Here is a 25,916-nt window from a genome sequence, read left to right as displayed (position 1 = left end):
ATGAAAATCAAAGAAAAACCTTAATAATTAAAAAAGCCTTAAGAAGATCAAAGAAAAAAAAATCAATGCCCTATTCAAGAAAAAAAAATCAAAGCCCTAATCAAAGAAAAATAAAATCTCTAAAGAAAAATCAAAGAAGACCGAAAAAAAATAAAAGCCTTAATCAAAGAAAAAATCCCTAAAAAGAAAAGTAGAGAGAGAGAGATCACCACACCGATGGCCGTTGCTCAGGAGATAAAGAGTAACTAAGAAGGAAAAAAAATAATAAGAGAGAAAGAGAAAGAGAGAGCTCACCTCTCGCCTCGGTGACGTCTTCGCCGTCGGCCGTTGCACAGGGAAGGGAAGAGAGAGAGAGAGAGAGAGAGAGAGAGAGAGATGGTCGGGGAGACCCCTCCGATTTTTTTTTAATGCTTGTTCTCGGAGTAACAGGGAGGCTGGAACGGTGAAACACCTTTCCAGAGACGCTGCGGACGCACTCTCTTGTTTGGTGGCCCCAACATGATTTGTGGCTGCGCTATCCCAAATCACGCTGGGAACGGGTCACCAAACAAGCCCTTAGGGTGCATTTGCATCATTGCACAAATGCGGTCCCCTTGCTGTCCCGATCCTATACCAAAGTCACGAGTATTCTTAAGCTTATTTGCTTTCATAAGATTGAAGAACTGTTACATGCCAACAGAGAGAGAGAGAGAGAGAGAGAGAGAGAGAGAGGTTGTATTGATGAACCTCCATAATCCAGGAAACACTCGAAGCGTCATGTGAATTGTGAGACCAATACAGATCCCAATGAATCCATGAGTTGATGACAAAATCAGCAGACACAAGATGCTCAAAATGGCTACTGTAACCTGAAAACCAAGAACAATTTTCAATACATTACTAGTTGAATAAACATACAGACAATACCAAAATGAAATCTCCCAAGAGTATTCCATTTGTTAAAACATTCTTTTGGGACGTCCATTATATATATATATATATAACTGACCATGGAGTATTCTGAATAAGCAAAATCAGATGTGCCAAAATTGATTCCGTCAAACATAAAAGCAATTGAATTAATTGGTTGAGTGACTGTAACAAACTGATCATTGGTGTAAAGCCCAATGACATAGGTGAAGGCAACAAAAAAAGATCACATGATCTCGGGGGCCAATTTTAGTTCAGCCAGTATACTGCATAAAACAAGACCACACAAGCACGGTGGCAGAGAAGAGGATGACAGAATCTGACGATCCATATAACGTAGGCATTTCAACCAACCCTCACACAGGTGTTGTATTTGTATTGGTACTCGGTACTCCTGTGTCTGAGTCAATTGGGCTTCAAACTTAACCCGGCTCATTTTATCCATTTATGTAGTTTCAAGCTCGAAATAGAAAAATGTCTAGTGCTAATAGGGATGTAAATGAAGCATCTTACATGAGGTGTGCACATGGAATAGGAGGAATAAGGAAGAGGATGAAAAAGGGGTTTTCGGTAAACGGCCTACATCAAGGGGAATAACGTGCATGTATTTTTTTACTAGCAATGTTGTGCGTAGGTGCTGGGCTCCTATGGCCTCCCTTAGAGTAGCCGTTACCTTTCCAGCAAAACAAACACTGAGTTATGGGCCCATAACATTCTACAACTGACCATAAAATGTGGAATTGTAATTACTCATAATCCACTAGTTAAGCCCACAAAAAGAGACCTACTTAGTTTATGCATGAGACCCTATGGTCACAGGAGAACTGAATCATATACTGGATCCAATTCTTATACTAGATCTAACATCTCTCACTTGTCCATACGGGTCGAACACCCACATTATATCATGACCGGTGCATTATGTATTCTACTCGTAACTATACATACGCTATATGAATTTCTCTTTCATGATATATCCATATCGTGAGGTTACTCACAAACTAGGTTGTATTTTCATCGTATCATAAATTCTATCATAACCTTTCATAAATTCTATCATAACCTTTATTGTGTAACAATTTATTTCAAGTATTCACCATTTACTGCATGCTGAGTTATGCAATCCATAGTTCTAAAGAAAAAGGTAATTACTTCATAATGTGGGTCTCACATAGTCATGAGATTCTTGTGGCTCTTCCATGATCATATCATAGAACATCATCATGTCCACATGTACACTAGTGGAGTACTATAAAATTTATTAATTCATAAATCTATGATTTGTCAAACATAGCAAATACTCTCACTATCTATGTGCACTATCACATGTTGATCACTACCTAATCATTTTAGATCAGTATATCAAGATAGTCATATATGTGACTGACCATGTCGTATTTCATGCAAAAGCTTTAAAAGTATGAAAAATATCCTTTCATGCATTCATACAAGCATACGATAGGAAGCATTATTTATAATGATTATTTATCACCATATATAAATAAATATCCTCACATGCATGTGTAAAATTATAATTCAGCTCACTTTTTCAAAGTATTGCATTTAAGCAATATTTGCATTAAGCCACGACATCATGAGGTTTTACATACACTAGCTGGATTTTGTCTTCATAATATATCACCATCATGAGGATATTCACATACTAGGTTGATTTTTCATCATGAAGTAAAGCATAAATCTTTATATCCAAATCAAATTTGGATATGCATAAAAAATTATATCCAATGAGAATTATCCCGTTACCATTTGGATATGCCAAACATGAAAGCCAATTTCAAGGCTTTAATCAAACCACAAGCTTGTGAACCTATATGTTCAAATCCATTATCAAATCTACTCACGATCTAAATCCAAATCTATTAGATTTGTATAAGACCATATCCAAATGCGACTTTAGATGTTTTCATCAAGTCCAATACGATCCATATAAAATGGATCTCCATACAAGCTTAAATAAAATCATGGATCACACAGGATTTGACCATTATCCAAATCCATATCAATAACTATATGTTTCAAATGCAAATAGATCCACATTACACATCCAACATTCTTTTTATCTGGATTTATCTAGGTCAAATAAAGACCCATACAAAATATATTATTAGGTCCAATATCTGCCTTATTACTATCTAGATCTATCATAAACTCTGGATCAAATATGGATCCATATCTCATATTCGAGCATAACACTTATCTGGATCCAATCATAAATTTTGGATCAATTCTAGATCCATAACCCATATAAGGTAATTATACTTATCTGAATTCATCACAAACTGGATATCCCATATCTGAGAATTATACTATATGGATCCAACATTAGATTCATTCAATAAGAGACTATCCATGCATCAAACCATAACTGAGTATATATCATACTAAGAGCTTTGAGTAAAAAATTTCAAACTGGGTCTATTTAGATCCATTGAAGTTCAATAAGATCTAATAGCATTGCCTGAATCTAAACTCATTCAATTTGATCTATACTCAATCAATTTGATCTATCCAGATCTATGCAGATTCAACCAGATCTAAAATATTTTACTAGATCAAACCAAGGTTTGTGTCACCTTAATAGATCCAAACATCTGATCTAATACCGATCAGATCCAATCTTCACCCAAACTTTAGATCTAATGAATTCTGGTCTCGTTATACTTGATTCATATAAAACTAGATAAAAAAAGAGACATATTGGATCGAAATATAATATGATCCAAAACATGAACAAAATATTAAATCATATAAAAATAATATGCAAATATTTCAGGATTCAAGTCAGATGCATGTAAAAAAAAACAAACTCTCCCATATCAAGGTAGAGATCTAAAGCAGATTATATCTGGGTTCAAAAGAAATTTATCGGATCCAACTAGGTGTATAAGAAAATACCTACACTGAATTGATTCAATCTAGATCCAAACTTGTTCTAGATAAAACTCCGAGAGGTATTCTGCTAACCAGAAGCACTTTTCTGTAAAATTAGAAAATTTAGAAACAGTTTTGGGTAAAATAAATAATTTATAACATAATATCCATAAATTTTTGAGTTAAACAGAAAACTCTAGATGGTTTTCTGTAATTTTAAAAGGTTTGAGAACTATTATAAACAATATATCACCCTATCTCTAGTATTTTTCAGAGAGCAGGTCTGTTTATGAAATTTCTCAAAAAATAGAGGCCCTTGAAAAATAGGACACAAATGAAATAATCTAGAAAGAGTAGTTGAGTCTGGTAATATAACTTAAGGAGGGGGTATAACAAGAATTAATAAAAAAATAAAGAGGCAGAAACATAAAAATACAATTAAAGTGTTTAAACTAAAAAAATTTGAGTGGTTCTCAAATCTACCCAAACCTTAACTGCCTTTTTTTTTTCTTTCACCCTCTCCAGTAAAAAGGGGAGGCCTTTAGGGTTTCCCCCTTTTACAAAAGGTGGAAAAATCAGAAGAGGGGAGATGCCTTCGTTGTGAGTTTCGACAACCATCCGTCCGATGGACCGTAGGGTGCGGGACCTACACCACCTCTAGTAGCCTTGTATGGTGAGTGCCACCACCATCACCTACATAAGTGGATCCTCTGACAACACCACCTCTCACGATGGGGTCTTCGTTGCCCTTTGCATAGGCAACAAATCTGGAGAACTCCTCCGCCTGCCCAAGGCCACCACCACTCGACGAAGGAGGGGAATCACCACCACCTCCCGACGAACGGCCAGTCGAAGCCCCGCTGTGCATCGGCACCTTCAGCGCCCTCTTTCTCCTTCTTCGGCACCCGCTTTCCACTAGAGAAGAGCTCTATGACGTTGTTGTTGCATTCATCGACAACCCTCTGGCTGTTGTGCATGGACCAGGTATCCCAGAAGCTCACGCTCTCAGACAGAGATTCCTAGCCAGGATCCGAGTTCGACATTGGCGCCAGTAAATCAGTCGAACAGGCTTCAGAGGAGATGAGCAAGATTAAGGTATGAAGCCCCCCCACCCCCCCACCCCAATGTCTGGTAGCACCGCTGACCTATGAGTAACATGGTAATCTTCTAACCTGAGCACCACCATCGTCAAGGGGGTCTCCTCAGCTTCCAACTTCGGTAGTGTCCATCTAATGCCACCTCTCATAGGAGCACCACCGCCTTCGTTGTCGTCGCAGTAAGGGCAGATGTGACTCCTCCTCCTCTTATGCACAAAAGCGTAAACCATGACTCAGGCAGCGACGCTCCCCTGATATTGCTGCTGTAGGGAATCACTCTGGTAAGGAGCTCGAGATGAAGCCCATTTTTAAAAAAAATTTTACTGTGCCCCTCTTCAAGATGTTGGTTCCTATAGAGGTAGTATACCACCATCACCCGCTTCGAAAGTTGGTGCCTCGTCGGTGCCTCCGGCGATACCTTGGTCATCGTCATCTCTGTGCTCCTACCAAACCCTCATCGCGAGCCTCAGGTTCTCACCCAAGTAGCACTCCACCATGCTGGCGGGGCACGCCCTCTGGTCATGGTATGGCCACAGCCAGTTGACCAACATAGATCCTCAGGAGATGAGCTGCATCAGCACGGTTGAGGTCCTCACCCTTGCGTGGTTCACCATTCGCACCGAGAACTCCGTCGATGCTGCCTCGGTGGCCTCTTTTTGGTCATGCCTCCTCTGGTTTTCTGTATCCTAGCTTGGCAAGGGGAGTTTAAACAACCCCTCAGTAACTACCGTGCACACTGTATCCTAGCTTTGATACCGCTGAAGGATCTTACACGAGGTGTGCACAGAGAATATAAAGAATAAAGAAGAGGATAAAAAAAGGGTTTTCGGTAAACAACCTGCGTCAAGGAGGATAACGCACATGTATTTTCTCACTAGCAATCTTGTGTGCAGGCATGTGCTCTTATAGCCTCCCTTAGAGTAACCATTACCTTCCTAGCATAACAAACACTGAGTTATGGGCCCTCCACATTCTGCAACTAACCACAAAATGTGGAGTTATAACTGCCCATAACCCACTAATTAAGCCCACAAAAAAGAGGTCCACTTAGTTCATGAATGAGACCCTATGGCCACAGGAGAACTAGATCCTAGACTAGATCCAGCTCTTATACTGGATCCAACAATAAATGCTTAGGATTCACATTGGATATCTGATTGGTCGGATTTGGTAGCCAAAGTTGGATCCAATTAGGGGCGGCTCAAGAGAAGTTGAGGCCCTAAGCGAAGTCTCCAAATGAGGCCTTAATTTTTTTTTCAAATATAGCCAATATTTTGAATATCACACCAAAAAATACAATATAAACATTAAATGATATATTAAACTTTTTTTTTCACGAGATATTAAAAACTCACTTAAACTGATATCTCGTGTTTATGGCGCAAGTATTTTTTAACATAAACAACATTCAATGGCAGGTGTTGAATGCTGCATGACTGCCATGTAAAGCAACAAAAGTTGCATTGCAGTCCAAAAAACCCAATGCCACATGGGAGCAGCATTGATTGCTGCCCACCTTTGAAAAATGGTTTGTTATCCTTTGTATTTTTTGGAGTATAGACGACAATAATTATCATCGCATATATTCTTATTGACGATGATAATTATCATCATAAATATGTTATTATTTATAGTCTATTGATGACGATAATTATTGTCTTTCATATGCTGGCAATAGATTATAAAATGATCAACAAATGTCGACGATAATTATCATCATAATTTACCAAATATTTGTAATCTATTGACAACGTTAATTATCGTCGCCCATTGTATAACATCAATGATGATAAATATCATTGTTGTACTGTCTCTAATATTATGACCAATGATCATTATCATCACTAATAGTGTCTCTAATCCTATTGACAAGGATAATTATCGTTGTTCATATGTTGGCAATAGATTATAAAGATCAACAAATGTCAATAATGACAATGATCGTCGCCTATTGTTGTTGATGTCATTGTTGATGTTAAACTATCCCTAATATTATGGCCGATGATAATTATTGTCACGAATAGTGTAACATCAACGATAATAAAATATCATTGTTGATATTAAACTTATCCCTAATCCTATTGACGATGATAATAATTGTCGCAAATTGTTTAACGGGCAACAATGATAAATATTGTCATTGATGTTAAACTTATCTCCTAATATTATTGATGATGATACATATCGTCATCTATAGTGTATTTCTAGTGCTATTGATGATGAAAATGGTCATCGTCACTAGTTTAACATTAACGATAATAAATATCATCGTTGATGTTAAACTTATCCCTAATCTTATTGACGTCAATAATTATCGTTGTACATAGTATAACTTTAACTTATCCATAATCTTATTGATGATAATAATTATCATCGCTAATAGTATAATATCAACAACGATAAATATCATCGTTGATGTTAAACTTATCCCTTATCTTGTTGACTATGATAATTATCATCGCCAATGGTTTAACATTAACGACGATAAATATCGTTGTTAATGTTAAAGTTATTTTTAGTCTTCTCGCTAGAGGTTTCTTTCCCTTTTTCTTTTCGAAACCCCTTTTCCTCCACCTTCTTCTCACCCTCTGCCGCTGCACTCACCCCTATCCTCGCCGTTGTTGAACACCCTCTGCTCACCATTTGTCGGACGCCCCGCACTCACCATCGCCACTGCTGGCTGAAGCACAACGTCACTATCTCTGGGATCAAGCATTCATAAAAAGATTCTTGGTATCGCTATCTCCTCTCTGCTCTTCATCTCCTTGGCATTTAGCAAACTTCTCTCGGATCGAGCATTCACAGAAACACAGTCAATCAAGTGATGGTCTGACCCTTTCTTTCTCTCTCTTCGACCACTTTCACTCACCTTGATTTTCATGTGAAAACGACCTTCCTTGTTGTTTAATTGAAGATTAATGTTGTTGAGGGTTTGAATTTTGATGTACCACGATGGATTTGGATTTATGTGTGGTTTGTTGTAGAATTAATGACAAGAATTCGAATTCGAGGTCTTTCTTTTCTTTTTCCTTTTGCAAAAATGGTAGATATCTATGTTCTTCTCAACGATTTTTAATAGAATTAAGTATGTTTTTCTTATTTTGATGGGAAATAATGGTGTTTGTGGGTTTTGTACCGTGTTATAGTTGGCAAATGGGTAGTCGTATATGGTGTTTGCTGATGTAAAATGCTCGGTGTGTATGGGTTCTCTTAGTGAGTTCCATATTTGGTGGACATATGGTCATTTGTTGGATCTTTTCTTTGTATTTTTGTTGTAAAGTGGTTCATTTTCTTTGTTTTCAAGTCCATTATGACATTATTTCATTGATTTGTGATGAAAAAACATGTTTGTGTTATTGAATTGTTATTTTGCTTGGTTAGAAAATATGGGTTCGATAAATTTCATAGCGTTTAACCATTCCCTCGGGGCTAATTTTATTGGAATGCTTAAATTCAATTATTCATTTCTTGGTACACATATAGTTATTGATTTTGATGCCTTTACAACACCTGAGGATTGGATATGATCTTATCCTTCCATGTTAGATTAGATTTGGAAACCATAAATGAGGACGATGGTTATGAACATTAGCAGATTTCATGGAAGCTAATTGGTCATGGAAAACAAGGATGAAATAATTGAAAATTTTAAAAGTTGAACTATAAGAGATTTTATTTTACAATAAAATTCTTAGCAGGTTCAAGGCATATTATCTCTTTCATAGTAATTTTGACATGTATGAAAAATGTGATGCATCCCAAGAGGCCCCTTAAGGTGGAGGATATTGAAATGTGGTTCTTTTTAGCCTGGCAGGCTTTGCAATTCCTCAGTTTTTGGTCGCTAAGGCTCTCATTTTTTGTCTCTGTATAAGGCAGCATATTTTATCTTATTGATTCTGCTCACAATATTAACTCATATATCGTGCACCATTTATTCCTTGCTTGATCTCACTTTGTGATTAGGCCATTCTCCCTGGTCAAGAAATCTTGGATAGCATTGGTATCATAAGGATATTGATGGCATGAATGCAATCTAGAACCACCAGTTCTTCTCAATCTCTAAAATGGTGGCAGACTTGTAGATTGAGGTTTTCTTTGTGCAAAAGTTGGGAAGGACCGACTTTGATCTGAAATTAAACATGTTAATTTAGATATGTATTTCCCAGATATCATTTGATTATTTTTTTGGTTATGGAGTTTATACTTGAGAACTGATGAGAACTTTATCTATTTTACATTATCTCAAAAATATGTGCTACATATACTAAAATCTTTTCAAGGGTGTCCACCAGAAGTATATTGAATGACTGCATTCTTATAAAGACAAGGATCTCACATAGACAAGTAAATGTTTCTTAAAAAGGGGAATAGAGCCTACAATCTGACAACTTTGCACTTAAGTTTTCTCTCCCCATTTTCTTGCAATAGTAGGAATTATATATATGTGCACCCCAAAGTTAACCTCTACAAAACTTTTGGCAAATATCTTCTCTATGCTTAATTTAATTTATTGTACTATAGATAACAAGTGCTTGCTTTACTTTAGGTGCACTATGCAACTGTGACAAAATGGAAGTAGTAACTTAAACATTAGATCGACAATCAAATTAAATACAATAAATTTCTAAAAACCCTCAAATTCATAAATGTTCACCTTAATATGCATCAGATCTAAACTAAAAAAAGACATACAACCAATTATATAACACATACCATAAAGCACACAAATTTATGGTTATGTAGCTGAGTATTACTAGGTAGAGATTAAGGTAAAATTTTTGAAATTTATTCAAAATAAAGATAGAAGCAATAGATTTGGTTATGAACCCAAAATTTTGAAAAAAATACTGCTAAATAAGTAGGTGGCTGGCGTTGTTTGTGCCGACCGAGCTTGGATAGAGGTTTTTGGGTTATTTTTAAAAAATCTGACCCTACAGATGTGTTCTAAATGATCGATTTGCTAGAAAATCACACTTGGATCATGTTTTTTTTTAGAAAAAATGATTTTGTAAGCATTGAATATTTTTTAAAATTATAGACCATTGATTTTGAATCTTATAAAAACCTAACTTAGTGTATGATCAGATTTTAGAAAAAATAGAAATAATCTTATTCTTTTTGTCATATACTTACATGTAGTAGTTAAGACCTATGATTTGGTTTTTATCTCATTCTTCAATCTCTTTTATAAGTATGGTGAATTTTATCCAATATGTTGCTTCAAACTAGTGACTTAATTGATTTGTTTGATGCTTGTGTACTAGGGGTTAAAGGATGAATAAGATGTGGATTTTTTATATAAATAGATACATGCTCGAATACATAGACACAGTTCAGACATTTTGTAACCTATCCTGTAATCACATGGATAGCCATGGTAGGATCAAGTGTCCATGTGTGAAGTGTAAGAATATATTGTACTTGAAAGTAAATGTGGTAGACGTTCATTTGATACAGCATGAGTTTTATCAAGAGTACACAAATTGGATCTATCACATTGAAGCAAAGGTGTTGAGGGATGGGTATGGGTACGAGCATGCCAAAAATGGTGATGTGATCAAAGTCACTATGGACATTGATGATGCTTTGGATGAATTGTAAGATGACGTTTATATGGGGATACACATGTCTTCTAACCTCAGCCAGTCTTCTACTATATCGGGTTCAACAACTAATGATAACGAAGATAGATTATTTGACAAAATTGTGGGACTTGTCTTAGTGTAAACTTTATCCAGGATGTAAGAAGTTCTCAAAATTCTCTTTCATCATTAGGCTACTTCATTTGAAAACACTTAACAATTGGAGTAACAAGTCATTTGATATGTTGATTGACTTGTTAAGGGATGTGTTCTCTGAGTGGGTCGGTGTAACGACCTCAACTTATCCCCGTGAAAATTGATTTTTTTTAAAATAATTACGGAAACCAAAACCCAAGGATGTGGGGACTCATAGACTTAACAACTTTCAAACCACAAGTGATCTTTATATTGAATCAACCAACGAATAACCAACTTTATTAAGCAATAAATAAATGTCATAGAACAAAATTAAAATAAAGAATATAATTCAGAGCCATACTGTCCAGAAATATTAAAACTAGTCACGTGATCTCGCAGGCTCCCTGTGGCAGTCATTTACATCACTGAGCTCCAAGTCCTGAGAAAAATATTTGAAACACTAAGTAAGAACCAAAGATTTTTTGTACGAATTTATCTAAAAATCTAAACAGATAATAAACAAGCATAAATCAAATTCATGCAAAATATTCAGAGGAACATAAGAATAACAATCTCATAACTCATTTACCATTCAAGCATCTAAAAGCAAGTATCATGCAATAACAATTTCTCACATGAAATAAAACAAGTAAGAATGCATGAACTAATACAGAATAGTAAAGATGCATGATTCAATGAGCATGCATGAATAAATTATTAAGTTATTATCAGAGTTCTCTTTTACATGCATATCCCTATTAAATGCACATAATTTTTGTTTCACTTTTCATTAAACCCGCAGATACTCAAAATGGGCACAACAATTCTCGAAGTCCAAGATAGATTTCTAGTTGTAGCTTAACACACAATTTGTATTTTATTACTAGGTTTCACACTTGATTTTCGACCGATATAAAGAATCAATATCATCCATCGAAATATTAGAAATCAACATCTAATATCGGAACACTAAGTAAATCAATAATCACTGATGTCACTTTCTTGGTATACCAATAACAACACATGTATCACAACATCACTTACAGGCAAAGTGGTTGAAAACTCCCTAAAACCGTGGCCGGGAGGCGAACTACTATATCGGGTTCAGGGGCACAAACACACACAGAGTTTTAATATCCTCACAGTTTCTCTAAAACCGCCATCCAAGATTTTCAAACTGTGGAAGTGACATCCAGGAAGAAAATTAATTATACTGTTTATTTTTTTTATCTTTCTAATAAAAGTAAAGTTCACTACACGAACCGTTTTGCAAATCATCATGCAAAACCCAACACGGGACCTGACCTGTTATAATTTAGAAAGTCAATAATTTTAAAATGAATTTTGCAATGTATAAAACAAATCTTGGAGCAACACATGCCCCTGACCCACACAACCTACATTAGTTCACATCTGACCACCAATGCATCTTAAGCAAAATCCTCAATGAACATGTACCCACACAGTTATTCAAACATGTCCACAATGCACATTATTCATGCATAATAAGAATGTACATATAAAATAAATTGCATATGCATATGAACAAATGCTTACAACATGCATTTTTGTCATGATCTATCATATGTATAAATTCTGAAATAGGCACATGATCATATTCATGCATGTAATAAATTTTATGAATTTTCATGCGTAAGATATAAGCATAATAATCCAATGCATATCATAACCAATAAATACTTTTGTCATTCACATGCAATAAGTCTGGGCATACAACATTGCTCGAGATGCATAAGATAACTACCAAGTCATAACTAGGCTGCCACAATGCATGGGACAACATTAGTATGTTGTTGGAACCAAAAGTAGTGGACAACGAATAATGTTGTACATAAATGTGCAGCATTGTTCTGCCCTACAACAACCCACCAAAAACAATTAAACCACATGAATAATGATGTTGGGCAGACCTTACACGAGTAAGCTTAATCGCCAAGAATCCAAAAAAGTTGATTTGAGTAGTCGGTTTTGGAGGACCGACCCCCAAGCAGTCAGCCAACACACTTAAAGTGGCCTGGACAAATCTGTCCACACTATGTGTATCAGCAGATTGGTTCAGATCTGCAGGTGCACATAGCCGACATTGCCCATGTGTGTGTGTGTATATATATATATATATATATATATATATATATATATATATATATATATATATATATAACTAGCTGTTGATCTATCCATGACAGCAAAAAGGGCAGGACTGACCTGATTATCAATATGCAGTCCGAAAATTTCAAAAGAAAATACAAAATAGGATTTGCGACAGTTCAAGAGACATTATAAACAAAACCAGTTTAATCAACTTAACTGCATCCAAATACAAAATTGATATAAAACAATTTATAACAACCAATAAAATTTTGGCATAACATGTACAAATGACAATCAATCAAACATGGCCATGACAACAGTCAATAGAAGAAAACAATAGGCTACAAATGCATGGTTGGTGCACAGTCATACCAGCCATCACATGAAGAAAAATTAAAATGCTAGAAAATAGCTATGATGCAAAGTTATGCTAGCAGTCACATGGAAAAACCACAGTATGCTGAAAATCAATATGTTGCACAGTCATAACAGCAGCTATGAACAGAAAGATAACACACTGGTAAAAACAAATCCGCTGCAGGTCGATGCAACATATTTTTATATCATGTGTTAAGCTGATGATTGTCGGCTAGGAATCAGATTTGATATAATCTTATCAGACCTGATTCCAGACAATAATCTGACCAGAAATACATCAGTTTAGTAACAATTCACGGCCAGCATATCAGCTCAGAATATTAGTTTAAAAAAAATAAGTTTAATGACAGTTCATAGTATAGTTTTAACAAATCAGATTCTCATTATCACAACCCATATATCCAACCAATAAATAGTATTGATAATCACCCTACCGATTCATTGACAATCATAAGGAATACTTTGCAAAGTCTAATAACAGACATCAAGGCATAATCATATATAATTTTTTTTTGAAAGATAGCAATCGTGTATATGCTAAAACAAAAATCACATAGCTTGCTTTAGATGCAATAACCCTAACTTAGCAACTACATGATTCACATGCATATTCTCATGAACATGAACAAAAATATCGAAATCTATCTATATACTTTTTTTTCCTTTTTTTCTCATGTTAAAATAGAATCATAGGTATCGACAAATCTGGGAGTATGTTCACATGTATTTCCAGATTTGTACATATAGAGAAATCGATAACCACCAAGAAAATCATGCATATATATATATATATATATATATATATATATATATATATATATATATATATATATATATATATATATATATATATATATATATATATATATATTCAAGTCCAGATTTCCCATTTTCCACTAACAATCTCACATAAACCTAATTTAGCCTATTTCTTTCTTTCTAGATCAAAAGAGGAACCCGTACCTTCGATCAGAGACAAAAAAAAAGTGAAAAAACTTCGTCGGATGCTCGGAACGGAAGGAGATCATATTCCTTCCTCCTCTTTTTCCTTTCTCTCTTTCTTTCTTTACTTTCTTTTCCCTTCTCTCTCTCTCTAAAAAATGAAATCTAGAGAGAGAGATGAGTTTGATCCATAAATTTTTTTTTTGGTCTTCTAGAGAGAGGGTGGCATCCCCTCTAGAGTCCTTCTATAGAGGATAGCTCTCTCTCTAACTACTTCTATTTATCATCTTATTATCTCTTATTTTATTTTATTTTATTTTTAACTAATTTGGGATATATATAGTTAGAGTTCTACCAAATGTGAAAATTTTCCTTTATTCAGATAATTAAAATTTGTAATTTATTAATTAATATATTTTATTAATTATTTATTATTTAATTATTAAATAATAAATTTTTAAGAATGTTCCAGAGGGCATCTCACCTCTCTGGGAGTCTTCTTAACATGAAATTTCACTCAATTTAACTTTTTAATTGAATTTAAAACTTTTAAATTAGTTGGACTTGGATTTTAGATCCAGATCCAAGATCCAAATTTATATTCAAAATCTATATGAATATCAACCTAGACTAGATCCTAATTAATATGGGTCTTGGATTGGGTCCAGATTCATATCAACTTGGATCAAATAGATCAAATCTGATCCGATCCAATTCAGAAAGGTCACATCGCGGTAGGTTATTTTTTAAAAAATATGATTTTTGGGTCAACCATAGCCCAAATTTAGAAAAACAAAATATCAATGTTTTCAGAATTCTGATACGCATCTAATGATATACTACCTGATTTTTGCCTCCGAATTTCGCCTGAATTTAACCCGAATGAAGAAGAATAAATATGACAATTTTGATATGCATAAGTCTTCAGGCTTGTGGCACCCCTGCCTAAAGTTAGAATTAGTCACTAAAGTCTTAGAACATTTATGAAAGTATCACATTTTAAAGTGTTTTTTGAGAGAAAAGAAAACACTATTTTTTGAGAACTCAAGTTTTATGAATTTTATTGATTATTATATTTATCATCGAAAAATCTAAACCCACATTTAAAAACTTCATGCAAAAAAAAAACGACCCCTCTTGGAGATATTGCGAGACCAATATTGATTACTATGGTTAGAAACTTAGAAAACTTATGTGATGCAATTCAATAGGGATGTGCATGAAATCGTTCAATGAATTGTGGACCCATTGACATTGACACCCCTACATAGGGGTGTCAACAGGTCTGGTTTACCCGGACCCGAACCAAACCCTATAGGGTCCGGGTATAGTGATAAATAAGAAGACCCGATTAAGGCCTGAGTCTGGACCCGAAGGTCCGATTAATACATGAACCCAGGTATAGTTTGTAAAATTTTATATCAGACCCGGACCCAACCCAAGTTCCAATTAAGACCCACAATTTTTCAATGTAAAACTGATGAAAAAATATGGTTTTACCGGGTTTAGTTCATGTAGTTCTTATAAGTTCCGGGTATGGTTTTTCTTATAGTGGACCCAATTAGACCCGGGTCCGGACCCAATACCATACCCAAAAATCTGGTCCAAGTCTGGTTCCACCTGGGTATGAACCAAACCCCACCCGTTGACACCCCTACCCTTACAGATACCCTCTATTCGTGCTCGACTAATTTATGCTTAATCAGTTGTCATGGCTAGGCTTGCCAGTTACATGCAAACCATACAAATGGATGGGATTTGATCCAGATCCAACAGAAAATCTTGGCATGAATTCAAGTACCCGACTAAAAAGAGTCCAAACCAAAAAACAGATTCAGCGTCTGTGAAGATCCCTATGCCAAAATAATAGATTGGGTTTGGATCAGAGGCCTGTCATAAAACTGATCCGTATGTACCTCTACAACAGGGAAGAAGTTCAAATTTTAATACAATTTTGGGTAAAATGTGTCGAATCTTGGTCAGATATTCAGTCCGGGTTAGTTGTACCAAAACTAGACCTGGTAACGGATAGCTTTGATTCAACTTGCCCGACCTAATTAGATAGTAGCCCAAACACCATTTAGGCTCCAGGCTGGCTCTCTCTCCAGTCTTATCAGGTTTGGATCAGATACAGTGACAGTAAGAGACCGCTGTGAAATGGTCCCGGATCTGATTTTGACAAGGACCCGATACTGACTACTATTTGGACAAGACAAGGCTTGCTCAGTGAACCAACTTGAAATCATCAACAACTTGCAACTATTCAGAATTACGTCACATTTATCTGGAACTAGCAAATTGCCAAGCATATGATTTTATCCATTTTACTTATTTTAGAAATGAAAATCCCAATTATTTTATTGGATAATTTTTTATAAATTAAGCTTTCCTAACAGTTGCTTATTTTAGATTACGATGTTGTGTTTATATTTAAAAAAATAGAAACTGTGAGACAAAAATGACGTATTTTAAAAAATGCCCCACAATTAAACAAATATGCCAAATGGACAATATTGTAGGTTTCCAATTTTTTGTGCATGGTTTTACCCATGCAAATGCAATTTTTTGACTTTTGCACGTCACGACACTAAAATAATACACCCATAGAACTCGTCAATAAAGAGGTTGTGATATTTCAAAAAGATTGCAAAATTCTAAAAAAATTGCGAAACTCGTGACGAGTTTTAAGCGATCACCTACGAAAATCGCAAAATTTGCAGAAGTTCGATGATTGCAAAATTGCAAACGAGTATCACATGGCACGTTGAAAAAAACCGATTAAGTTTTGCAAAAGTCCGTACCTTGCGAAATTTTGAGAATATCACATGAAGTACTGCAAAATTCTGAAATATTTGCGAAAGTCTGATATTGCAAAATTGCAACAAGTATCGCACATCGTGTTGCGAAAATACCTTTAAGTATTGTGGAAATCCATAATTTATGAAATTCTGAAACAACATCATACGACGTATTGCAAAATTATGAAAAAATTGCGAAAGTCCGATATTGCAAAATTTCTTATTCGCATCGCACCAGTATTGCGATTTTGTTTTTCTTGCAAAATTTTGTCTTACACAAATGACACTTCATTTTTCAACACCTTTTTCGCATCTGGATGCCTTATTTTTGCAACCCTATGGTTCATGTGGTACCCAATCCTTTCGACGATCTTCTAATGATATTCTGACGATATTCAGGTGAATATTCTAGCGGATAAATATGCAGATTTTGTATTATGAATGTGGATGACTATGCAGAATTTTTACTATGCAAAGTTGAGAATTTCGCACGTACCTTGCAAAGTTCCTTTTTGATTTAAAAGAATAAACAAAAATCCGCATATACCTTGCGAAATTTCTTCTTGGTGCAAAAAATCATTAGTTAAAAATGGGGGTGTCAACGGGTCACATTTGGTTTGGACCCAGATGAAACCATACTTAACCAAATTTTTGGGCATGGTGTCGAGTCCGGACCCGGGTTTAATCAGGTCTACTATAGGAAAAACCATACTTGGACCCGATAAGAATTACATGAACCAGACCCGGACCATACCTTGTAAAATAATATTTTTATCGTTTTTACTTTGAAAAATTGCAGGTCTTAATCGAAACTCAGGTCGGGCCCAAGTTTGGTATAAAATTTTACAAACTATACTCGTGTCCATGTATTAATTGATCCTTTGGGTCAAGACCCGAGTTTTAATCGGGTCTTCTTATTTGTCACCATACTTGGACCCTATAAGGTTTGGTCCGGGTTGGGTCTGAGTAAACCAGATATGTTGACACCCCTAGTTACAAACACATGTTTATTTCCTGTTATATATACATTATATACAATTGATTCTCATAAACAAATTAATCACCTGTTACATAAACAAAACATATCAAACAAAAAATAAGGTCACACCTTCATTCCTTTTTATATACACAATTCATTCTCATAAATAAATCAATCACTTATTAAATACACAACACATAAACAAATCAATCACCAATTATATAAATAATTCATTATACTCAAAAAACAAGAATCAAACAACTTTATTTCCTGCTATATACACAATTCATTCTCCTCAAAATACAAGAATTAAACAAGTTCATTCTATGATATATATACAATTTATTCATAAACAACTTCATCACCTCTCACACACACATATAACATAATAAAATTCAATTAATATACATAAAAAACTCAATAATATACAAAGTTTAATTAATATACATAACAAAATTTAATAATATATAAAGTTTAATGATATACACTATAAAATTCTTTGTCAAACTACAAATCATTGTTCATATCACTTTAGGTGGTCGAATAGCTCCTTGTTGTAATTTTGTAAATGAGCGATAAGAGCACCTTGATGGTTAAACATTCCTTTATCCTGACAATTTTTTCTCTTAAACAGACTATTTTTATATCTACCCCGGTAGCACTTATTGTAGCCTCAACTTCCTCATCGATATGGACCTTATCTCTCTCTTTATCCATGTGTACATCGACCATAGATTCTCTGTTGATGTCTTTCACATCATCATACCAGTCTTCCAGTTCGTATTAAAACAAAGTGAAGCAATCCTTTTTCTTATTCTTCATTATTCTATGGATTATTTTACTAACTATTCTAGGGTGACGGGGTGTTTGCTGAAGAAAGTCAAACTGTTAGACCACTCAGCTGGATAGTTGTTGCTCAACTTCATTCATGTTATGCAACCAAATATCACTCCTTGTGAGGTTTCTCACATGCACAACCACGTCGTCACGATCATCATCTACCAAGTCTATCTGGGGGCACCATGTTACCTAGAACATAACAAACATCATGAATACCTCAAACAAAACAATGAACACCTTCAACAAATTATTTTAAAAAAACTTACATGTGCTTCAATGATGTTCTGTAATTGTGCCTTCTAATAGATATTAGGACCCAACCCCCTTTGATCATTTCTATCATCTTCGTTAAATGTTTGTCTCAACATTGCAGCACATAAAAATTCAGAGAAAGAGTTATGTCTCAATGGTCTTCTAATAGATATGTGCTCCCATATTGAAACCAGTAAGGATCAATACAAGGATTAGTAGCACATCAACAATTTATAGATAAGGAATGCAAAGAAATATCAAATAAAAAATATGAAAAAATGGATACCTCTAATAAAACTACCATGCCTGCAATATTTTTTCTGCCAGTTTTGCACTAAGAAAAACCTACATACATGTGTACAAGAACAACAACTTTCCTTGCATATTTATCGATAGAAGTCAATGGTTGCAACAATTTCAAGTATGATCCATGCATCATCTTCCAACTAGAGTCAATGAATAAGCATCTACCAAAAAAGTAGCAAGAATGTTCGGATGTCATTTTGTAGATTTTTTTCGCCTTTTCTTCCAAAAGTCCACAACAGCTTCCCACCAAGACTCTTTGTCAATATGGGGTCATAGTGGTTCCTCAACCATGATAACTTAACTCAGCATCGTCCCACGCCTCATCGTTAGCATATATGAGAACACGACCCAAATCCTTGAATTCTCTCCATCAAAGTCCAGTCAATGACTTTCCATGGCACTTCAATATGGTGATTCATGTCACATCCTCCAACATAATCATCATCTCAATGTCTCCAAAATTGAATGTCTTTGATGACGGACTTCAAAATTGCATAATAGAATGTACGAGACTATGACTGATGTTCTATGGCATGATCTTCAAGAATTTTTGGAAATGCATATAATCCAGTAAATCCTTATGAGACATCGTCAGTGCTAGAAACCGTGAGTGTGCTTTATGCCAGAAGAATCAGTGTATGCAGGGTAGTGGATGTTGATGTGATTGTTGCATGCACATGCACATATTCAATAGTTATAATATTTTCACAGGTTAAAAATGCATGTAGACAAATACACAAATAACCACATGGCTATGCATAGCATGCATGATGCATATACACAAACTATTGCTAATTATACAAAGTGCAAAATAAACATGATTTAGTAGATTAAGAACATGTAGATTATTTGAAGGGTTTTTAATATTTTCCTTAAATCTGACCATACATATGCATTATACATGCTTGATTTTATAGGAATTAGCTCTTGAATGATCTGATTCTAATATTCAGTTAGGTTTTTATAAGGTTTAAAAAATTGATGGTCTAAGTTTTTCTTAATTATTGAAAGCTTTAAAAAAACATATTTTTCATAAAAAAATATGGTATAAGTTTTGTTTCCTAGTAAATCAATTGGGCCGAACACATCTCTATGGTCAGATTTAAGAGATACATTAGAAAACCTTATATATATATATATATATATATATATATATAGAGAGAGAGAGAGAGAGAGAGAGAGAGAGAGAAAGAGAGAGAGAGAGAGAGAGAGGGAGAGAGAGAGAGACGAATCAAAGATATCAACATTATGACAAGTTCAACAGACGTTGAAACCGGCGAACAAAACACACAGGACCCAGACCGACAAAAAACACATAAGCCAAAAAAGAGAGCACAAAATATAAATCAGAAACAGAGGCGATCAGTCCGGATCCGGGAGAGGCCTTAGCGGCAAGTGGCACCGAAGATCAGGTAGATAGATGCGTAACGAGGCGTATACATCCGTCAGAATATAATTTACTAACTTGTTGAAATTAACCAAGATCTGCCTGAAAATAGCATTATTGTGCGACATCCAAACAGCCCACCAGGAAGAAAGCAACCAAGTTCTTCAAATGATCCACCAACTTTTACATCTACGAACTGGCTGGGTCCCCACAAGAGGTTCACAACGAAAGACTCCTGACACATGCACACTACCGACTTATTCCAAGTAACCTTAAAGATATTCTGAAAGACCTGACATTCCCAGAATAGGTGCAACACAGATTCTTCGGCCCCCTCGTAGAGAGCACATTTACTCACAATACAGAAACCTATAGACTTGAGGAAGCTATTCGTCTGCACCCGATCTTGCAAAATAAGCCAAGCATGGAAGCGCTCTCTCAGAGGAGGACTTTGCCTCAGATAATCCTCGTATGGAACTGATTCACACCTGCCGGAAGGAGAGAAAGGTAGGTGTCTCTAGTGCGGAAGGAGTCGTTTAGGGTGATCGCTCTACAAAGAAACTGGATCTTAGCGACGTTGTCGCCCTCACCACCCCATACAGCAGACCAAGCTTGAATCCACAATCTACGCAGATGCGAGAGAGGCGACCTAATCGTACGCTAACCCCCAAACAAAGACTCCACTTATTCATACTTAGCCTGAAGGAGATTTGCACAAGGGGGCCCTAGTTGGTGTGCAAGCCAACTTTGCTTAACAACCAAAAAAATACTTCTTAACCTAGATTCTGAAATCCCTAACCCCCCTCTATTGTGTGGCAGCCTTATAGTGTCCCAACCCACAAGGTGACGCTTTTTATTGTTACCTTGCCCAGACCACAAAAACTTGGTCAATAACCCAAAGAGCTTCTTATTGATCCCCATAGGCATAAGAAACATAAACATAAGAAATTCTGGCATCACATTTAAAACATGCTTGATGAGGGTAAGTCTGCCAGCAATCGAAAGGTAGGAGGCTTGCCAGGTCGAGATTTTAGTTTGAACCTTTTGTAGAGTGGTGTTCCAAGCAACTGATGGAATTTGTGAGAGCCGAAGCGGCAGACCAAGGTAGGAGAAAAACTTATCCGAAGTGGCACACTGAAAGATCTTCTAACTGATGGCCTGCATTTGTGGAGGAACATTGATCATGGACATGCAACACTTATCATTGTTTAGCGAGAGGCTCAACATCGATAGGAAAAAGAGGATGATAAGCTTGACTCTTAACATTTGTTGGATGGATCCAACACCGAAAATAATCATGTCATCGGCGTAAGTAAGAATATTGCTCTGGAACCCCTGAACTCTGAGTGACTTAATAAAACCACACCCCACGGCCCTCTTGAGCAAGACCACAATGCCTTCAGAAACGACGTTAAAAGCAGAGGGGACAAGGGGCATCCTTGCTGAATACCACGCCCAACCTTGAACTGCTTACCACATGCCCCGTTAATCTGAACTTGGGATTGTGCATTAGTGACCAACTCACACACCCAATTAGAAAAGCGTCGACCAAATCCAAAGTTCTCCAACATGTGAAAGATGAAAGGCCAGTGCACCGAGTCATACGCTTTGTGGAAGTCAAGTTTAAGAGTAAATTAAGGCCTCACGCTGGACTTCAGGGAGTGAACCACCTACGTGACCAGAATAAATGAATGTTGCAGCCGTCTATGGGGAATGAAGGCAAATTGAGCATCTGAAAAAATCTGATTAGCGACAGAGCGCATCCTGGTAGCCAATACCTTGGCGATGATCCAATAGATTCCCCCTAAGACAGAGATAGGATGGTACCACGCTATGTCCATCGACGTAGTGTCTTTCGGAATAAGAGAAACAATGGTCAGGTGATAGATAGACGACAACCGACTGTTGTGGTGAAACTCAACGAACATACTCAGAATATCACCCTTAACACATGTCCAAAAGGTGCGATAGAAGTCCATAGGATAACCATCAAAACCAGAGGCTTTCCACCCGGACAAAGCTGTTACTGCCGCAAAGATTTCCTCTTCAGAAAAAGACACCTACAAAGACTTGGATAACGGGTGGTCGATGCACCGAATGAAGTCCATACCCATCGACCCACCGGCCGAGGGGTTTCCGGCATAAAGCTTGATGAAGAAATCAGTCACCGCTGGTAAGACCTGATCTCTCGAATGGTAGACACCTTCAATGCAGATGGAAGGAATTGCATGCCTATGAGAGGCAACAGAATAAAAAAAGCTAGTATTTTCATCACCTACTTTAAGCCAAATAGCACAAGACCGTTGCCTCTAGCGAATCTCCTCTTTCATGTGCCACGACCATAATAGCATAGTCAGCTCTGCGGGTCTAGCATTTAGGCTGGCAATACCGGAGCTCAATAGGGAGTTCGAGTCTGAGAGAGACTGGTGGATCGACAACAGCTCGTGCTCCCAATTCTCCAGATGTTGAAATTTACTGATATACCCCGAGATAAGCCATGCTTTGATTGCTCGAGACAAGCGGCGACACTTAACCACAGAACGAGTAGCCGCCCTAACTGCGGTGCACGAGGCACACCAAGATAGACGGACTACAAACTCAAAGTTTGGCTCCGTGATCCACCATTGATCAAATCGAAATTTGATGTGGCGAGAAAATCTATGCCCCCATTGGATGACCAACTGACTATGGTCAGAGACAGACGGAGGGAGAAGATAAACAGAGAGGTCATTTAGCGAGGCCAGTAGATTCGGGGAGACGAGCACATGGTCAAGCAAGCAGTAGCACGAAAGAGATCGACAATTGGACCAAGAGAAAGCTTCACCACGATGCAGAACAGAATACAACTGGTTTGATTGAATGAAATTTTGGAACCCAAGCATAGAAGTCGAGCATGAGATATGATTACTCAAGTCGAAGGAGGACAACAGGAAATTGAAATCGCCCATGATGAGGTGCTGGTCCCCGAAAGACAGAAGGATCCTATTCATGTCCTCCCAAAAAACCTCCCAACGGCTCGGGCAGTGCAGTCTGTACACCATGGTGACCACTGCTAGCATCGGCTTAGCCGGAAGAGGAATGACGACGGATAGAGAAAATGTGCCTTCATCAAGCTGGTAGACTCCAAGAGACGGCCTCCTAAGGACAATGATACCGCCCGCAAAGAGCAATGATGGCTTGAAGAAAGAAATTGCACCACGCCAGATCTCAGAGACTACTAAGCGATGAACCTCTACCATCTTGGTTTCACAAATAGCGACAAGGTCAGGATTTTTCTTTCGGATTCAACTAGCAAGAAACATGCGCTTTTGAGGGCAATTCAAGCCCCTAATATTCCAGCATAGATTCTTCATGTCAGGAAATTAGGAAAACCCCGCAGAGAGCGGATCCGCGCAGAACGCCTTGGAGATACCCCAAACTGAGATGCAGAGACCTTTGAAGATCGTCGCCTACCCCTAAGGGAGGTGCCCTCCCACCCCGACGGAGAACTCCCCCCGGTCACAGACGAGGACGACGAGGAGACTGAGGGAGGACCAGAGGCACCAACGTCCACCAAAGACAAATCCTCGACGATATCAGCGAACGACTCCCTCATCAGAATAGAGATGTTGTGCAACTACGACTGAGAGAGCGAGAGATGAAGACGCCGAGCTGCTACATCCACTGAACAACCCAAGAAGGAAGATAGGTGGTTGCATTGGGAATACAGATCGACCACCAGAGATGGTGGCTGAACAGGAGGGACCTCTCGCCCAACGAAACCTGACTCCCCAAATGGATGTAGCGCGGTAGAAGATGAGTGGGGTCTAATAGTTGCGAAGAAAGGGGATGGAGGGATGAAATTGCATGAAATCTGACATAACGGAGAGGTGCAACAACTATCACCGATAGCCGACACCACAAACGAGGCACCCTCTTCGAGCAAGCATCGTATCCTAGGCGGCGCCAAATCACCAAGCAAACGTAAATAAGATACCCCCGCAGATACTACACACGTCGAGAACTGAGTCGATGATTGAGGAAAGCACACCCGACCAGAGCAAACCTCGAGAGTAGGAGAGGCGCCAAAGCCCATAGCCCTAGAAGCCACTGAGACACCAAAGCCCAGAACCCTCTACTCCATCGTGGTAGAAACCACCAATACTAAAGGCAAGGATGAATCACACCAACTAAACAGTCGTCGATCCCCCAAAAACCAGTGGGGGGGGGGGGGATCGAAGCATAACAGACCTGATAACACTGCCAGCCCCACTGCAATCGAGCTCGACAACTCGGGAAAGGTCATCGAGAGGGAGGGAAACAAAAGGAAGAGAGCCGCGAACGCCACCCCTCAGACGAGCCTCAGCTTCTCAATTGACTCGGGGCGCCCCCCAAAGGCAACAATCAATACCGACTATTGTGTCCACCAAATGATAGGCGATGGTAGGAGAAAGCCGCATGGAAACTGAAAGGGGCAGATAAAAGTTGCATGCAGACCCCAAGATAGGATGGATAATAAGCTGCAACGGATAAGCCGACACACGAAGCTGAGGACCACCATAGAAAACAATACCCACGGGTGATAAAGCCTTGAAAGGCGAGCGGATCGCAGTCTGCGACCCCTCAGAGATCTCAACTTAGCACGAGAGCCTAGCAACGAGCGAAGATGACGCCACCAAGGCCAAAGACAGCATCGAGCCTTGAGCAACACTAAACCCACGCACCCTCCCAAGGCAAGAACAACGAGCATGAGGGCGAGGGAAAGCAAAGGGGAAGCCCACCATTCCCCTGGCCTCAAAGATGCCTCGGGTAGCAGAAAAAGGGTTAGGGAAGGATAAAAAACGCCTGCTAGGGGAAATCATAACACCCTCGAAACCCACCGAGCACCTGGGCGACCTCCCAGACTTGTAAAAAACACCGAAAGGAGACCCCGAACATCCGATAACATCACACGAGGGCGTTGGGACATGCAGGGTGTCGCATGAACCAGGAGGGGCGAAATGTGCTAGAAAATCACCGGGCCGGACACGACTCGAACCAAGCAAAAATTGCTTACCCGTGAATGACATCGGACACGCCAGCGCCGAAAGCGTTGGCACCCAAAATGACCCGATCTTGATAGCCAGGGCGGAAGAGGAGGGATCCTGCAGTTTGAAGATCCTCACCCAAGGCGAGAAAGAGGCCTTGCATCGCGAGCTCTTAACCTTGGACGAAACCTGATCGCAAGGAGGAGGGTGGCCGATAACACCAGAGTGCCTGCATACCCGGTGGTGCCTAGAACGAAAGGGCGAGACACAATGAAGGCAGGTGCAACGATTACGAAAA

The 25,916-nt window shown here is 37.8% G+C and overlaps 1 protein-coding gene across 1 annotated transcript; it reads right to left on the bottom strand.

Moving 5' to 3' along the window:
- Positions 1-18,724: 18,724 nt before the first annotated feature.
- On the bottom strand, positions 18,725-23,851 carry LOC149830316 (uncharacterized). Its single transcript, XM_090015421.1, has 4 exons — positions 23,037-23,851; positions 22,723-22,844; positions 22,391-22,638; positions 18,725-18,856 (listed from the first exon to the last, which is right to left on the bottom strand). The coding sequence occupies exons 1-4, from the start codon at positions 23,849-23,851 to the stop codon at positions 18,725-18,727; spliced, it is 1,317 nt and encodes a 438-aa protein (XP_089871547.1).
- Between the last annotated feature and the right edge of the window lie 2,065 nt (positions 23,852-25,916).

Source organism: Nuphar pumila, chromosome 8 (assembly GCF_984573655.1).
Source record: "Nuphar pumila chromosome 8, dmNupPumi1.hap1.1, whole genome shotgun sequence".
NCBI classification, from domain to species: Eukaryota; Viridiplantae; Streptophyta; class Magnoliopsida; order Nymphaeales; family Nymphaeaceae; genus Nuphar; species Nuphar pumila.
Note: the sequence above shows the minus strand (reverse complement) of the source record. Positions and strands in the feature narration are given on the sequence as shown.